At 42.7% G+C, this 18,797-nt stretch overlaps 1 protein-coding gene across 1 annotated transcript in view; it reads right to left on the bottom strand.

Moving 5' to 3' along the window:
- Window positions 1-8,088: 8,088 nt before the first annotated feature.
- Window positions 8,089-18,797, bottom strand: part of LOC127591283 (putative cytochrome P450 120) — a 14,239-nt gene continuing 3,530 nt past the window's right edge. The window contains exons 7-11 of the mRNA XM_052051260.1: window positions 18,755-18,797; window positions 17,303-17,413; window positions 13,698-13,825; window positions 11,030-11,117; window positions 8,089-9,749 (exon numbers count right to left, since the gene is read on the bottom strand). The exon at window positions 18,755-18,797 is cut by the window's right edge and continues 102 nt beyond it. Of these exons, the coding sequence (XP_051907220.1) occupies window positions 9,606-9,749; window positions 11,030-11,117; window positions 13,698-13,825; window positions 17,303-17,413; window positions 18,755-18,797 (514 nt within the window). The 3' untranslated portion in view covers window positions 8,089-9,605. The remainder of the gene's footprint in view (window positions 9,750-11,029; window positions 11,118-13,697; window positions 13,826-17,302; window positions 17,414-18,754) is intronic.

Genomic DNA, 18,797 nt, shown 5'->3' with positions numbered 1-18,797 from the left:
GGGAGGGGGCGGAGACAGCAGCAAGGCAGATTCGTGCCCATTGGTCCGGGGGAGATTCTTTGCTGATGTCACCCCTCCCACTGCCTGATCCCTCCCCTCCCTACTCCATCTCTCCCCCATCAAGCCATTCATCCCCTCACGTCCGTAGCCCGCACGCATGCCGTCATCCGTCAATACAGCCTCTTAATTGGGGAGGGGGTTGTTTCATATCGGCACACGTCACTGTTAGGAAATTTCTTTTCCATTCCCTCAACCTTTCTCTCCTCTATTTCTGTGCTCTACAACTCCATGTTGTATTGTCACATGCGAGCACAGTGATGCAACGTTCCGGTAGCTTGTGTTATTGAGTGTTTCTAGCGTTGCCAGGCTTTTCCACCGGGACTAGCTTGGCAGAGCACCTATCTTTGAGTAGCATGGAAACAACTGCCTGACGTTGATAGTTAGTCGGATTGTACTGAAAAAATAAAAATAAAAATACCACATTCAAGGAACAAGAATGCTGCACTGCTTTTGAGCGTATTTGTCGGATGATGCAAAACGACACAATATATTTTTTTAATGAAACATTGTGGACAGTTGCAACCATTTGAGTTACTTGGGCCATGGAACTGAGCTGATTCGGTGATGAGTCGACTACACTATAAAAGAAAAACAACAGAAAACACCACAATGTGTATATATACATACCTGTCAACTCATACGGTTTAGCCATAGTTCATACGGATTTTGTGGTAAATCTTACGTATATGGCTGTATCGCACAAATCATACGGATTCTGAAAATTTCCGGTAGTTGAACAGGTAGTTCCGTTCGCTTTTGCCCAGAATGGTGCTAGTTTCCTAAAATGCTTTCATTTCCGGTAACTTTCCAGTAAATTACGTGGTTCCTAGTTGAAAACATTCATTGCATACTTCGGTAGTGTACAAGTAAGCAAAGAATAACAAAGATATCGTTCATATTGCGCAATGGAACCAACAAGAAAGAGAAGTAAAACAAAGCACAGTTTAATGGCGCAATAATGCCTGGTAAGACAGAAGAATATGCTCATTGCACAATTTGCAAACGCAAAGTAAAAGTTCCTGCATCTGGAGTTCATGATGTCAAAGAACATTTGAAGTCTAACTTGCACCAAAGGAATGCCCAAGAATCACAAAAGCAGCCAAGTATAATGCAATTCACGAAGGATAACACAACCAGTGCTCCAAAGGATATCCTTAGTAAATATCATTGAAAATTTCGTGGGTTTTTTTTCTGCCGTTATTTAGACATATAAAATGCTTTGGTATGTTATAAGGATTTTTTTGCTCTTTATTAGGATTTTTTGGGTAGTTTATACAGGTTGGCGCTCCGAAAAGTTGACAGGTATGTATACATACAGTACCGGTATATTTTAAGATAAAACATTCATTTAAATTGCTCCCAAGTGGAATTTTTTTTAACCTCCTTGGACCCCGAACTCTTGCATGACTGTACTGTCCACGTACATTCAGCGAATGAATTAAAATTGTGAAATGCTTTGCATAGCACTATCTAGAATAGCAACAGTAGAAGTCACTTCATCGTGCTTCCCTAAATTAGAACCTCAATTAAATTGTCATATTATTTCACAAAGATAACAAAGAATTATTTTTTTACTTGATGAAACGTCCTTATATGTGGACGCCAGGCACTTATAGTCCAAAATTTAACCGTATACTCTTCAAAGCCAAGGACGTCATGTCCACACACGTGGACACACAGGCCCCAGGAGGTGCTATGCCATGACGGCAAACAGCCACCTCGCAACGTGACAATCTGCATACACAATAAGATAAGATCAATTTTATTTGTCCCCCACTGGGGAAATTTGCAGTCTACAGCAGCAAAATTGAGGGAAAGAAAAAAAAACAGTGTTTCATTGCACAAAATAAATGTTTCAGAAAAAACTGTCCACAGTTCAATAAAAGTGCAATATATCCTTATTATATTATATATACAGTATATATAATATATACTTATATACTGCAATGAAGAGATCGGTTGATGGCGTGCACACCCTACTAAGTGCAGTGCGAAACGACTTTATGCAGTACGGGCATATGGCTGGACAAATGCTACAAGCACGGGAAAATATTTGACCAACAATGACCAACAATGAGAGCGGTAGTACAATCACTAGCAAAATATGCAACTTGTGATATGATGAAGAGTATTGAAAGGTCATTATTGCAGTCATGGTAGATATTTACCTTATGCATGACACCTTTTTATATGCGATGAGCATGCAAGCCCCCGGAAACGTGACACTTCTGTAGTCAGCATTCCTTCACCGAGTAAGTAATTACGTACACTTTTAATGAGTATCTACTTGGATCTGTACATGTCAATACCCACAATCCCCGACCCAAAAGCCCTCTCAAAAGGTCTGCTTCCTCAATGATAATAATTCTCAGATGAAATGTCACGATCACGAGGTACTGTCATGCATCACTCTGTCCAAAGCGTTGTTTTCTAATACTTTAATGGCATATAAGAGAGTGAAAGAAAAATATGAGCTTAATTAAGCACCCAGTCATGTTCCTCAAGTCCTTTGATTAAACTCGACCGTCTATCGGCTTTCTTTCACAAATAACTGTGAATGCAGCCATCTATTTTTTGTTATGTAATTGTTACATAATGCTCCATATTGTTCGACAGGCAACAGCCCACATTTTACAAGTGAATCGCTTGTTGGTGATTTGCCGTGAAAAGATGATAATGGGCCTCATCCCGTTTTGATCTAATAATAGACACCATAGAGGTCATGAAATCATGCACGGTGCCGTTTTGTTTGCCGATTTACAATCAACGCTCAGTAAAGAGTTGTAATTGTACATTGACTCGGCACTGTAATTGATTTACTGTTTCATGAGGAACACTGCACAAAAATGTCATACATTTTGGGATTGCAGTATTGCAGTGTCATGATCTTCCATCTATTTTCTACCATTTATCCGAGGTCGGGTCGCGAGGGCCACAGTTTTAGCAGGGAAACCCAGACTTCCCTTTCCCCAGCCGCTTCTTCCAGCTCTCCCCAAGGGATCCCAAAGTGTTTTCGGGCCAGCCAGAAGACACAATGTCTCCGGCGTGTCCTGGGTAAACCCCTGGGCGTCGTGCCGGTGGGTCACGACTCACCACGGAGGCACCCACAAGGCAGCCTAATCTGATGCCCGAGCCACCTCATCTGGCTACTTTCAACGAGGAGGAGAAGCGGCTTAACTCTTGAGCCCCTCCGGGATGACTGAGCTTCTCAACTTTTATCTAAATGAGGGCAACGAGGAAAAAAAAATGTACATGACCCTCAATCACAAATGAAACTTTTGTAATGTATGAATGTGGCAAGCGTGCCTCTATCTTGGGTGCTCAGTGCATTATGACTAAGTCGAATATTGCAATAGTAGAACGGAATGTACACTGATGTACGGTGTTTAATCATTACGGGATGTGAGTCACCTTCCAAATGCAAACTGTACTTTTTCTCCTCATATCACATCAACATCAACGTTTTCACTTGTATGGATGTCAAAATGTTCCACGTGAAAATGGCGGTCATAATTAATGAAGATTTATTTGGGATCAATCGGTGTCCTGAAATAGATTGTGCTTACGTGAGAGGTTTCTCTCTCTTTTATGTACAACATGTGTAAACACTATGTTTTGAGTACAGATTTTGCATCCCAAAATAGAATCTAAATATAAAACAGAACAATCTTGGAAAGTTTGACATCCTTGTGAACAACCTATCCGAGATTCGATTCTTAAATTGTCCATTAATCATACGTCAAAAGGTCGCAGGTGGACACATTCTGTTCGGGTTCTCTACAACACATCCCATCAGCAAGAACACAGATTTGTATGATGGCGCATGCATGTATATACACTAAATCTGTGCTATACTTGCTAATCCCATAAGCCCAATGATTAAACCCTGAGTGGGTATTGCTGCAATCGCAGCGCTTCTGTTGTTCACGTGTCAACGTGTAATAGCATGCTGCATTTGCGTTACACCGAATAGTAAGAGGAAGAGATGCGGTGAGAGCAACGGGTCAAGGAATGTTGCAATTAAAAAAAAAAAAAAAAACATTGCTTAACAGTCGCTTGGCCTGATGATCAGAGAGACAAAAGAAGCAGTAAATACCTTCAAGCTTGATCATCGCAATGGAAACATACGAAGATGCTGGTGGGTTCATAATAATGACGTGAGCGTGTTTTTGTTTTTTGTTTTTTTTTTTAATCTAAGGTCTATATCAGGGGTGGGCAAACTTTTTGGCTCAGGGGCCGCATTGACTTTTAAAATTTGACAGAAAGGTCAGTTCAGCACAAGCTATGGTACATAAAAAAAACTGCATTTGTTGACAGTCCATATCAAACATCAACATCATGTTCTGCAACTTCAAGTCAATGCGCCACCTGGCAGTGAAAGGCCTGTCATTACAAGTCCAATTGAAATAAATGCAATCATTCACATCGTACCTTAATTGTGGACCAACCTTCGGCGGGCCGCATTAAAAAGACCAACGGGCCGGATTCGGCCCGCGGGCCGTAGTTTCCCCAACTCTGGTCTATATTATATATTGTGTTTGTCGCCGTTGTGCCGGTTAATAAGTAATATACACCCAACAACATGTCAGCCATGGAGCCACAGAGCAAACACACATGAAAGGTCATTCCACTGATACCCTTCTAGTGTAGTCGAAGGTGACCACACGCACACACAGATAGCACTACTCTGACTTATTCTGTCTGACACCGCCCAAAACGGTTAACCTTACGAACACATAACATTCACAGCTAATTTCGCCCATAACACGAGCACGTCTGCACACACACAAAACAGTGAACAGGTTTGAACTCATGCTGACTTTTCTTCTCTTTTCTGTTCTTCCTCCTCAGGAAAAAAAACCCCAAACAAAAACAAAACAATGATTCAAAGAACACCGATGAAGTGGGTGAGGAGGGGCATGAAGGCGGGCTAGGGGGACAAGAGGAAGTGGAGTGTCCTTGTTAATGAGACACGGTCACATTGAAGTGATTGGATTTCCTCTGTGTGAAGTGTCGCTATGAGTCAATTGCCCAGTAGCCCGACAAGCAGTAAGAACTTACACAACACTCAAGTGAAAAATGTGCTCACTTCCTCACGCCCACTCGCCACCCTCCCGTGCGCTTGCTTCAAGGCGCACGGCAACAACACAAGCCCCGAAGAGCGATCACACTCTGCCGCATCCTCAACACCTCTCCGGAGATATCATGAAATGTGCCGCAACGTTCATCTTCCTCACACACTTCCTGCTTTCGCCTCATACTGCATTGTAAAAAATAAATAAATAAAAAGAGAAGCTATTCTTTCAAACCTGTACAAAAAAATAAAGTCATCTCAAACGATGTTGGATTGCCGCTCTGGAGCGAAAATTAAAATGAGGCAATGGAAAAAAAATGAAAGCCACTTCGCTCACTATATCCGTCCATCCATTTTCTGTTTCGCTTACCCTCATTAGAGTTGAACCGGTGAGTAAGATGACTGGGATAGAGACACTTTTACTCCCTTATTAATAAACTGAGGTGCTGACAGAACCGCCATTAAAACTCATTCAGTACTAGCCAATTCTAGTCTGAAAAGACGTTTAAAGACGTCTTTGGGAGTGAACGAGTTAAATTAAAGGCAGAGTGGCAATGTGCCATTTCAAGGTTGGATTCTCATTTGTAGGACTGAAATGTATTAAAAATACAAAAGTCCAGTATCATCTATATTAGATGCGTCCTACTAACCAGCACTTGCTGTGTATGGGCTCAACCTCAGCATTCGCATGAATTATTCCGAGAGCCTGTCACAAAAATTACACCAGTAAAACTTGCCAAAAAAAAAAAAAACTGGAGCAGCACCCAGAAGATTGCAGACCTGCAAAGTTAATGCTAACAAAGCTGATTTGTGTCCATTCGCATGTACTGTACTTTGTGGTAGGGGCGCCCCAAGAGGTGGGGAATGTGATGGCGATTTTTAAGGGCCCACCACTGACTGACTGACTGAGACCACCGACTAAAAAAAAAAATAAAAATACATGCGACATTGACAGATACCGCATGGACAGATGGACGAACGGACGGACGGACGGATTTCCAACTAAAACTACTGCAACTGAATATGCAAATCCTCAAGACATTCCAATGTGAGGAGGAGGGGGGAAAAAAACCATTGACACCCCGACTTTCTTAGTTTCTTGTGGTTATGGCAGGAGCTCATCCTTACGGATTTCAAGGGTTTCGGACCCTCTGGGTCACCGAAACTCCTCGCGGCTTTCCTAGCTTGCATTTCTGTCTTTAAGTGTGGGGTCTGGTTCACCATGTGGTGCCGTGAGCTCCAAAAATGCACAGCACAGTGTGAACTGAATTTGCCTACACCGATTCCAATTTGGATATAAAAAATCAGAAGCGGGGAAAAAAAAAAACTTTTACATTAAATACATTTAGTAGCTTTGGTGGAATGTTTGCTGCGTATGCGAAAGTGTGCAAAGCGATGGTGAATTGACTTGTAAATGTTGGCTGGTACAGATAATTGCTTTGAAGATCTCAATTAATCCGGTTTTATTACTTTTTTTATGTACAGTATTAAAAGCATCATTAGCTTCAAAGGCGTCATCCTCAACCCTGTTTTACATCGGATGGCTCAGAGTACTCACACTGCCAGTTTTCTTTCCTAACGTATCTGGTCAACCTTCCTATGCATGAGTCATAGTTTAAAAAAAGGTCACCTGCCATTACACTTTTTGAGTATGGAAAAAAAAAACAACACTGGAGACATAGCTCAAAACATAAGACGAGCTTTTACACAAATGGGCGTTTTACATAACCGTCCCAAAGTGCAGTTTCTAAAATGCTAACATACACGCCGAGACTTTCTTTGAATAATTCTTACCTCGCCATCTCCATCTTGTCTTTCCCTGTTGCCCTCCCATGACAGACGCATGAGCCGGCAGTGTGAAAGGTCAAAAATGTCTTCATGATGTTGAAAGGGGAGCATGGACTGTTGACGAAAAGGAGACCTATGAGAGATGCAAGAGACACAGAACAAGCATTAACTTTAAAGAGCATGCAGGTCTCAGTGTATTTGGAGACCCGTGAATTTAAAACTGATCGGATATATATTTTATCGGATATCAACAGATCGTCCCAGGTAGATCGTTGGGCCATTCCAAAATTGGAGGACAATTTGGCGTTTTCTTTTTTTATGAAAAAAAGATGTTTTTTGGTGTTTTATGGAGGTCTTAATTAGCATTTTCCATTCATTTCAACCATGTGAGTTATCAATGAGATGTCATCGTCATGTACGTGATCACAACTATTTTTAAGTTGTAAATAAATGAAGCTGAGAAGCCTGTTTGGCAGTCAAATGAATGTCGCGATCTAAGCGCAGGGAGTCGACGAGAGCAGTTGCAGGAGTGTTTGCTTGTACGGCGCAGGAAGATAAATGAGACAATTAAACACAACTTGATGGCACCTCAGTGACTAATGATGTTTCCTTCCTCCCCGTCTGAGGACACGCAAACACAGAGTAAGTAAGCACTGAGTGTCTGTGTGTGTGTTTCTCGGGGGATTAGAGTCAGTTTCACGGTTCCCGTTGCTATATAGACAAATGGTCTGAGGCATGAGACAATGTGGATGACAAATTTAGTTTGAGTTTTCCACTTTCTCAGTCGTAAGTGGTGGAGTTAATGTCTTTCACGCTGATTTTACTCAAATGACGGCTTGTAACACAAAAGCAGAAAATAAAAATGTGAAATGTTTATTAAGTATGTGAGTAGTTGATGCCCCTGCAAAAAGGTTTCTAAATGCCTGCATGTACCACTTGATTGATGCAAAGCACATTTTCTTTGTCTACAAAGTCAATGAAACTCCTCAACTCAACATCACCATAGTGCAGTGGTTCTTAATCTTGTTAGAGGTATCGAACCAAACCAGTTCATCTGCACATTCACCGAAGCCTTCATGAGTGAAAAATAAAAATCAGATTTTTCTACAGTCATTTATTAAAAACAGAAAATAAAAGTAAACACAATTAGTAGAATTATAAAGTAAAAATTGTGCACAAAATGAACCAGCCAGTGATGGACAAGCGGGCAGATCATAACTACAAAAAATATAAATAATTGCAATTGAAATTGCAACATGTTTCCCCATTCATGCACATCTCATATTTAATAAGCAAATGATCACTCGGGCACATTTGTTGTTTTTTTTTGCGAAAGGAATACTAACCATTCCCACGTGATCCAAAAATTCCAGCACTTTTCAAACAAATTGCAAATATTGTGTCCATCCACGATTCCCCACACGTCAAAATGTAACTGAAGGCATCAAGAGGGGATTTCGTCAAAGTTACACTTCCAGCATCTCTGATGACGGTGCGGCGCGCTGAATGCTTTTTTCTGCCATCACGCTCGCACTTTTTTAATATTGAACATGAAGGAAAAAGCACCAAGGAAAGAAAGAGGCAAGAAGAAGAGTGGCTGCGGCCTGTTGTCGTCAATTGTTGTCGGGAGACGTGGCTGGTGGATGAAGGCCGGTGAGTCATCCTCTTGACAACAACTTCATTCTGTGCCAGATGTAATGTGACGGACGTCTGCAAGCACGCGTGTGTGTTTGCGTGTGTGCCAAGTATTCACATCTGCAGGGCGTGCGTGTGATCATGCGAAGGACAGTTGGACAAAAACATATTTGTCGGGCACGGATCAATGTGACATTACCGAACTGACCTCATTAAATACAAAAATGTCTTTAATTTCAAGCAGGGAGTCTATTCTACTCTCCCAACCAAAAATAAGACATTTGAGTGATATTTAAATAACCAAACACGATACCAAGAAAAAAAAAGTGTCAACACAAAGTAAGTCCACAGCATGGTGAAAGACATGTCACATGACAAAAACAATATTGGACAAAGAACATTCATTCTGGATTCTTAGTTCACAAACAATTGTTTTCCAACTGTCAGTATAAGAGCTGATCTCGCTGAGGTGATGATTCATGAGATGCAAATAATCCGTTTCTGCAAATAACCAGATTAGTGTGTGTGTGTGTGTGTGTGTGTGTGTGTGTGTGTGAGGATACTAAAAGGAAGTCAGTGTCGGAGTGACGAACTGTTGCTAAGCAGCGCTGGTTGCTAGGTGGTGCAGCAGGGAGATATTGGGAGGGGTTGGAGCATGGGCGGGTTGACACTTTTGCAGTCACTGATGGAATCTGAGGGCTTACCTCAATGTGTGCGCGCTTGCGAGCTTTCTGTGAACGCATACACTCCCTGCAAAAACGTTGAACGAGGCACGCTATTCCACAAAGGTGACAATCTCAAGGAGGCAAACTCCAGTTTTATTTTTGCAACCTTCTTATTAACTCATTCAGTACCAGCCAATTCTAGACAAAGTCTGAAAAGACGTTTAAAAACGTCTTTGGGAGTGAATGAGTTCAATAATGCGACATATCAGTCAACAATGCTTTCACCGTGTTATCCTACGGTAGGACACAGAGAGAGAGAGAAAACGGCCTTTTGCACAAACCTAACACAAATTTTGCACGTCTCTACGTGGTGCGGGGTCCCATCAGCTCTGGCCACCTCCAAAACGAGTGAAGGAAACAGTTGGGGGATTTGCAGGCCGAGACACGGGCAGCCATTTGTAGTCCAGGTTTTGTGATGGCGGGTCCAGACACCAGTCATAGTGCTTTAAGAGGTACATGCATGCCTCCTGCACCACAACAAACCAGAACATGTGACATTTTTTTTCTCCACATATTTATTTTCTACGTTTACGTTATTCGAATAAGATTGCAAGCAGTCACACTTTCATTCAATAAATTGACAGTGTTGCTCTCTGCTCCATGTCACAAGAGCCACCCCCCCCCCCCCGAATTCCCCCCGCCTTATCCCGTTTTATTCTTTGCACAAAAAGTGAACGCTGAGTATCAAGGCTGCTGACATCATTGGCACTCTTCCCTATTGGTTAAAGATCCCATCACATGACCGTTGGCCAACCACCCTCTGATTTATGAATGAAAACTATCCCGATTGAGGGGAGGGGCAGGACGAACACAACAGGGGAAGACGAATGGGAGGTGTGGGGGGGGGGGGGGGTGCGAAAGAAGTGATGGAATGGAGGATGGGGAAGGCGATGAGTCACATCTATGACCTAGATCCCCGCGGTCTACTTTTCACACTGGTCACGCCCTCGCGTGTGCGCATGGAAGGCTTCTGTCTGTTCTATTGCCACAACAGAACAGTGAGACACAAGCGCTGAATTCATGAAAAACAAACAAAGGAGGGTTTCACACAACCCAACAATTAGGCCGAATTTGCAAATCCCCCCCCTTGGAATTAAAGTCAGCAAAGGCCCCACTAACGGATGTGTGGGTGTTTTTTGTTTTTTTTTTCGCCCCCAATTTGCCCAGATTACGGTCAGGTCAAACGTGTTCAACCACAATTTAAATGACCAGGGAGAAGAGTTGGCACATAAATCAAATAAACAGTTAATTAACAGTCTCTTTGCGTTGGAAAGTCAAGATATTCAAAATTTAATAATTCATAGTGAACAGTGTGCATTGCAACATATTTATCAACCAATACTCCAACAATACAATTCAACCCCCCCCCCCCCCCTCCCACTCTCCCATTTCTTAGTTAAACTTTGATCGAAAATATTTGAGTGTTTTCTTCTTTCTACCCACATTCTTGCTGCTGGAGGCTGTAAATTTCCCCAGTGTGGGACAAATAAATGATATCTTATCTTATCTTATCTTATCTTATCTTATCTTACACTGGTGTGGGCAATGAAAAGGCAATCATTCTTTTGCAAGTTCATTCTTTGCAGCTTGCCCCGCCATGCTACTGCATTCCCCCATTAATGTCATCTCGCATCATTCACATGAACCAAACGCTCGCAGTTCAACATCAATTTTGTTTTTCGGCCCTTTTCAATATTCTTGAGACTGCCTCACATGTTCAAATTTATATTTTGTGGTTCTTGCTCACCTTGAGGAAGAAATCGGTGAGTTTCATGCCAATGCAGTTTCGAGATCCACTGCCGAAGGTACAAAGGAAGTGCTTGTGCTCTGCGTTCCTACGCAAAAAAACGCGATTGCACAAAAATGTCAAATATGTGGCGAGAGGACAAAGAATTCTATGCTTTGCTCGACACGAGTGCCCACATCAGAATCGTGTTCATTACCGTGGGTAGAACAGCGATCACTTCATCTCTGTGAGATTGTTCGTTACAAAATGATGACTGCGTCGCATAAGAATTGTGATGGTTCAAGTATGACTTTAACCCTTCCGGGGACATCGGTTACATCAGTGGACGGCTTATCGTGTTATCGGGCTTCATTTTTTTTCGGAAGTAATTGTTTACAGGATGTTTCCACTCCACCATCGGCCATCTTGCATGTGATCCGATGTGCCTAAAAGCAACGGCCTAGCAGCGAGAGCGCTGAACGAGGATCGTCAAATGGTGACACCGGGGTCCCACGTCTCGAGTGCAACTTTAGACTGTTCACTTTTGGAACTAAACAGATGCAGCGTGCTAATACCAGACCGCACCCCGCAGGCCGATCACTCCTAATGCATCCTGAAACATGAGCTCTGATTAAAGGCAAACGGGAAGCATTAGCGGCCCCTGTGTGTGAGCCAGCCTAAGTGTTCATTTCGGCAGCCCTCAAGAACAGTTTAATGCACCAGAAGGTTGATCGCGAAGAAGCGGGGATGGGCGCTAGCCAACTCTCAGACAAGAGTACGTTTTTTTTTTCTTCCGAGAAAAGGAAACGAGAGGAAATGAAAGAGAGATGGACATTTTCCATCGCGTCTAATCCTTGACTTGGCTACAATGGTAGCCTTGGATAAATTTGGTGGAACAATTTGGGGCACATCAATTCCTTCTTTTGAGAGAGGAAAAAAAAAATCTCCAGACGCTCGGTTGCCTTGAGCGAGTCGAGCGCTGAAAAGGAACACGTCTTTGTCGAATCTTGTATGGCGATGAGGTTCCATAATCAATGCAGTTCTTCCACTTTTGAATTGCGCTGTACATGCACCGAAAATGACGACCTGTAACCCGCTAACATGATGAGCTGTCCACTGTAGCAACCGCTGTCCCTGAGAGGGTTCAATTAAATCGAGGCATGTCACGACTTGCGCAGAAGAAACTTCCTGCCGCAAGATCGAAAAAAGATTACAAGCCGCAGTAGCTCGGTTTCCTTATCTGCGCGCGGCAGCGTTTCCGACTCGCGTGTATCTTTGTCCACAGTCTGCGTGGGCGTCCAAGCCGATAGGACGATAATGCGCCGACTCTACTATTTGCTTCGGACTGGAAAAGCACACGTACGCGAGCGGATGATACCTACAAGGACACACAATACGCGCAACGCATGGTACTAAACACACAAAAACGCAGATTGGCTTCCACTGTCGTGATAGTGGGCGGGCCTGTTACGCAAGAGGACTGCGGTCGTTCAAGCCGACGGGCAGGTGACAAGAAAAAGGAGCCTGGAAACTAGCAGACAGGCAAACGTGGTCCCTCAGGACGACTGACAGATGGACGAGCAGCGATGGAGCGCAGCGGGAGGAGAGCAAACTAGACCGGAAGACCGTTGGAAGGAGAAATACGTCAGTCGGGGGCCGTTTTGAGTGAATGACTCTTGACACTGTCCCTCAAAACGAAGCGCTAAATCTTTTCAAAAAATCGGTTGGCTGTAGGTGCCTCGAAGTGGCTTTTAGCGGCCTATGAAGTGCATGACGTGATGCGTAGCGTCGCCAGACATCATCCACCGTCCTCACATTGAGAAAAATGACGTGAAAGAATGCATCTTCGAGGATAAAACACTCACGGGGAAATCCCCATCGGTTAAAAAAAAAACGGGCTTGAGGTGGCATGCGTTGCCATGGCAGCCGTATTCATTATTTGTTTGTTTTTTTTCCCTGCGGAAGAATCCGTTGTTCGGAAATGAATACATTCTATTTCAATTTTGTTTGTTTGCAATAGTAACTCACAAATACAAATGAAAGCACGTTACATTTCAAACCTTACGCAAGATCTCGATGAAATGTCCAAACACACAAACGTGTTTCACCCTTGAACGTTCACGTTGGAATTGTTTTGTTCAGTGGAGCTTTATGAACTGATAAGCGGGGGAAATCCCGCATTAATAGAGAACGTTTGACAGGAATTACCCCATTTGCGAGCCGAGTCGTGATCACAAAAGGAAGAAAAATGAGATAGGATCTGCTCTGACTCATTTTCTGTATCCGATCCCATTCCACAAGGCATTATGGGAGAGTAACCAGAAAACGACCCCCCCTCCTCCATTCACCCCCCCTCACACACCCCTCCCAACCACACAGACTGGGGCAACCTTATTGGCAGACACAGCATCAAGTGACCCGCTACCATGGCAACAGTTTCCGGCATAGACACATTCATAGCTTCTTGCCCTCCCCCCCTTTCCGCGGCTGAATGAAGGAGTATGAATGAAACCGAACAGGTGAATGGGTGTTAATGAATGAATGAAACGAGGCACGGCAGCCGTCGAGAATGAACGGATAAACCGGCCACATCGGAGTTCAGATGGGGATGCCCCCCCCCCCCCTCGTCTTCAATACTGGCATGTACTTTCTTCATAAAAATATGTTGAATGTGGTCTGTGTGACTAACCTTGCGCTCCATCTTTCCGGCACAAAGCTGTCAGGCTGCTCAAACACCCGCGGGTCCCTGTGGACAGCGTGACTGATATAGATGGCGCCGTATCCCTTTGGGACATGAAAACCTGCAAGGCTCGTGTCCTGCACACACACGATCACACCGAAGGGGGCTCCTGACAACATGACATCAAATGATAGGACGGAAATGGGAGACTTTGCTGGATAATTGAATTCCCATTTTCAACAAGCTTTTCCTGAGGCCCTTTTTTTTATCCACTGGACTCTAGTGGAAAAAAAACTGTCACCTTGGGGCAAAAAGTCTACTCACCCGGTTGCGCTGGCCTCTAAATTGGCCTTTTCACGGCATCCATTAGTCGCTTCACTAATGGACTGCCACCCAACATCATCACTGTTTTTTCTTTTTTTTCTTATTGCCCCTTTCTCATTTCTACCCCGGCCGGCCTCTCTGCTGGAGTGGAAAATCTGCTCCAAATCTCTTTCGTTCTCCTTGTTCGCACTGTGACGTGACTGCCCTTGTGGATTCATTCACTTTCCCTCCACACACACACACACACACACACACACACACACACACTCTTTCAAAGTTTGCAAAACCTCACATATTTTAGTTCCAGCTGAGGGAGCTTCTACTTTTGTTTCCCACGTGACGGCGAATACTAACTGTCGTTTAGCCATCTGTGCCCACACATGACACCAGCTCCTAATTTCACCCCGTTTATGCGTTTCTACTTGTTAAGAAATGTCCTTGAGGTACTGAGCGGTCTTGCGCTTATTTTATTTTATTTTTTAGGGTGTTCAATCCGCAACCCCCTAAAACAGGGGTGCCAAACTCGTTTTTGTCGCGGGCCACATTGTAGTTACGGTTTGTCTTGGAGGGCCGTTATGAATTTTGGAAAACCATATAAATGTTATAAATCAAATGTTATATATCAAATGTTATAATGGCATGTTGTATATCAAATGTTATAAAACCATATAAATCACCTCCACATCCAACAAATTGATGAATAACTCGTTTCTAAAATCAGAAGAATAAGGACAGTTATTGTGCATTACATATGATAATTTGACATTTTGGTTCAGACTTGAGCAAGCATCATGGAAGTTGACATGCTTGATTTGCTTTCACGGACCACATAATATGATGTGGCGGGCCAGATCTGGCCCCCGGGCCTTGACTTTGATGCCCTAAAATATTATTCTGTGTTAACTACATTTTTGATATTGCAACTTACAGTATGCAAAGATGTGAAGCGCTTTGAGATTTTCTAAATACAAAGGATGTGGACAAACTCAACTGTTTTATTCATCCCAAACTATGTCTGTTTTAGTTTCCAGCAAAACAAATTCATTCTGTTTGTTTCATTGGTTTGTTAAGATTTCCTCAAGCTTTAGAACACATCGTATATACGTGTGCGAGTGTTTCTCGTTTCCAAAAAGATCCCCGAACCCTTTTTACGTCACGGGTTTGTGTTCTACAGAGGTCGCCAGCAATCAAAGTGTACGGAAGCATTTCCCAGAAGTGACAAATGACTTTCCACTCGGCTTCACGGCCCCACCAGCAAGCTGTCTGACTTCTATCCGGCGGGGAGCGGACCCGATCAATCACACGGATGGATCAATGCCTCGGATTGGACTGTTGCGTAAAACCCCGCTTGATGAGGTTGCCAAAATAAAAAAAATATGCATGCGCACGAGGTGATGCTTGCGTGACTCTTGACTAAAATGGTAATGATCTTCAAAGACTGGATTAAGTTGGCTGAGTGCGGGTGTCAAGGAGCATTTATAGAACACACTAATGTACTTGGACATTAAGAGAACATAGTACGACACAGGTTAGATTGCAAAATGAAAACGGCATTTTCCAGAAGACTGCGCCTCCAAAGCACAAAAAAAACCGCAAGCGCTCCAACCAAATCATGCATAACATTATTCAACGGATTCCACTCTAAAACGACTCCAGTGTCACGGCAGGTGCTGACTGATTACAGGTAGCATGTTAAGATGCTTTTATACTGTATTGGCCCGAATATAAGACGGCCCTGATTATAAGACGACCCTCTCTTTTTCAAGACTCAAGTTTGAAAAAAGACTTTTTGAACACCAAATTAATGTTTTATTATAATTATAAATAATTACAGTACATCTGAAAGAAATGATTATAACAATATAAAAAAGCACGTTATTTAGCCTCATTCAAATCTAAAGTGCAATCACATTCATAAATTAACGGCTTCTGGTTTTTGAGATGTAAATGACATCATAACTTCTCTTCAGCTGCCGGTTAACCTGGCCAATCTTTGACCCACTTTTCTCCAGATTGTCGCTACGTTTCTCCATTTTCTCTTATCTCTTCTATGATTTTCTTCTCTTTTCCTTCTCACCGCTATTTTTTATTTTTCTTCTCCGTGCTACCGCTATTTTTGTTTTTATTCTTCGCGTCGTGAATGGGTATAATGTCTCGACCACGAACATAAGACGACCCCCACTTTTTCAGTCTTATTTCAATGCAAAAAACACACGTCTTATATTCGGGCCAATACGGTACTTTACTTGACAATGGTTCCGTTATTGTATTGCTTCTGTGACAATTTACAGCATTTGAGGTCATTTAAGCGTTTTATTGTGATTCCATCATCACATAAGCACCAGTAGTTGATTTATTTTTACACTTGTATGAGCCTTAAAGTAGTGTATGTGTAAGTATATTATCCACCACCCCATAATTTTTTTTTTCAATTTTGATTTCCATTTCAAATTGCTCCAAAATCCAAACAAATCACCAGTTGGACCTTAGAGGAAATATTGCAATATAAAGTATGCTCATTTATTAAAAAAAAAAATCAAAATAGGATAGCGACCAAAATGTAGGCTATATGAACAGAACAAACCTACCACATTTTGTCAAAGAGTCGCCAAGCAACCTTCCTCTGTATTTTGCCCAACACGCTAGCAGTCTATTAATTCCCAAAACATGGATGTGAAAATGTTTCAAATGTACTGTAAAATGACATGTTTTTCTTTAGCAATTCTTCCTTCCTCTTTCAGTGTGCAGATCTCGTTATTTCCTTGAGAGGTGACAGCTCCTGCATTTACTGCAGTATGTCGCCATCTGCAGGAAAGCAGCACAACATACAGAGAAGCACTCCACCTGACTACCGAGGAGGACAAATAATGAAAAGGGCAGGAAAATGGCTTTCTTCATTTCTTGTCTACTCTAGTCGACTGCCTTTCAGCCATTTAAGTGTGCAATAACAATTAATCTGGGCATGGTAACGTGACCGGCGCTGGGTATTGCGGCATATCTGCATGGAAAGCAGCAGCATGGACCAATGTTGGAATGAAATGATTTTTGCGCTGTAAAATAACCGACACAAAATTTGACGGATGAGCCCTGTCGGACGTGTTTGCCAACAACTTGTTCTAACAGTGTCCACGTGTCCAACCTTGACATGCAAATATTAGTGTTGTTTGACGTGGACGCGCAGTTTAAAGATAAGCCAACGGGTTTAGCAAACAGGAGGAACTCCTACTTTCACTACTTTATAAAATATTCCCTTAATCCAAACATCAAGGGAGTCTGTATGTGATTCTTACCCTTTCTGCGATCCTGCGTCCACCAATGAAGGGAGGCCAGAGTCTCTGAACTTCCAGTAGGACTCCTTGCAGATAATCAGCATCCGTTAAAGCTCGTCGACGAGTTTCCTCCTGAACAAGTGAAGGTTTTGGATCGTGTTTAGAAAGAAGGATTTTTTTAAAAAAGTGTTCATGGATTAGTATTTTGCATTTGACTAAAGTTTGTGTGTCGCTGTTGGATGCGCGGCTAAAATGTCTTGTCCGCATGACATTGTAGCACGGCAACACAGTGCAATGAATTTAAGAGTGATGCATTAAACCACAGGTGTCAAACACAAGGCCCGGGGGCCAGATCTGGCCCATCACATCATTTAATGTGGCCCACGAAAGCAAATCAACCGGGTCAACTTTCATGACGGATGCCAAAATTTGTACCAAATTTCAAATTGTCATATGTAGTCAATAATCATGTTGATCTATTGCAAGCATTTTCTTGTTTTACATTATTACAGAAACTTGAACAACAGTGCAACAAACTACTCTCCTGTCTGGACTTTTGATTTCAAAAATAGTTAGCTATTAATTGTGTACTGTATATTTAATATTATGAGAAAGTGATTAAACATTTATACGGTTTCACAGTCATTATGGCCCTCCAAGGGAAACTGTGACTACAATGTGGCCCGCGACAAAAATGAGTTTGACACCCCTGCATTAAACAATCAATAACAATGGCCGACATCCAAAATTACGTGTTCGTTCTTCTTGGTATGTGGCTGTTCATGTTTTTTTTTCTTCCTCTTTCCTGCCTGCATTGCAAGAGAACATTATGTGTTGACTTATCATCTCACGGTATGCTGTCCAGCTCCACCCTGAAACTGCACTTATCAGATGGTCGGTACCTTTGCCAAAAATTAAACACTAACTTTTGAGTAACTGAATCAAACTGTATTGCTTGGTGGAATCGGGGTTCATAATAGCATTTTTAATCCATCCATCCACTTTTTAATCCAATTATCCTCACGAGGGATGCGGGTGTGCTGGAGCCTGTCCAGGTGTCTTCGGATAGTAGGCGGGGCACACCCTGAACTGGTTGCCAGCCAATCGCAAGGCACACATAGACGAACAACCATCTGCGCTCACACTCAGACCTAGGGACAAGTTAGAGTGTTCAATCAGCCTGCTATGCATGTTTTTGGAATGTGGGAGGAAACCGGAGTACCCGGAGAAAACCCACGCAGGCATGGGAAGAACATGCAAACTCCACACAGGAAAGCAGGAGCCGGAATCGAACCTCTGCATTGTAAGGCTAACCAGTCGAGCCACAGTGCCGCCAGCATTTATAATACTGTACAAAAATTCCTCAACAAACCGACAGTACATCAAGACAAATTGCATGACAGTCTTTTTGGAGACTTGGCCACTTTCTCCATCTCTCACTGGCATTTTTTTTGTATTGTTTTGTCAACGTACCTTTTGACTCCCAGTTAGAGCCACAGTGAACGAGGTGAGTAGT

This window comes from Hippocampus zosterae, chromosome 18 (assembly GCF_025434085.1).
Source record: "Hippocampus zosterae strain Florida chromosome 18, ASM2543408v3, whole genome shotgun sequence".
NCBI lineage: Eukaryota > Metazoa > Chordata > Actinopteri > Syngnathiformes > Syngnathidae > Hippocampus > Hippocampus zosterae.
This window is presented reverse-complemented; position numbering and strand designations above follow the sequence as displayed.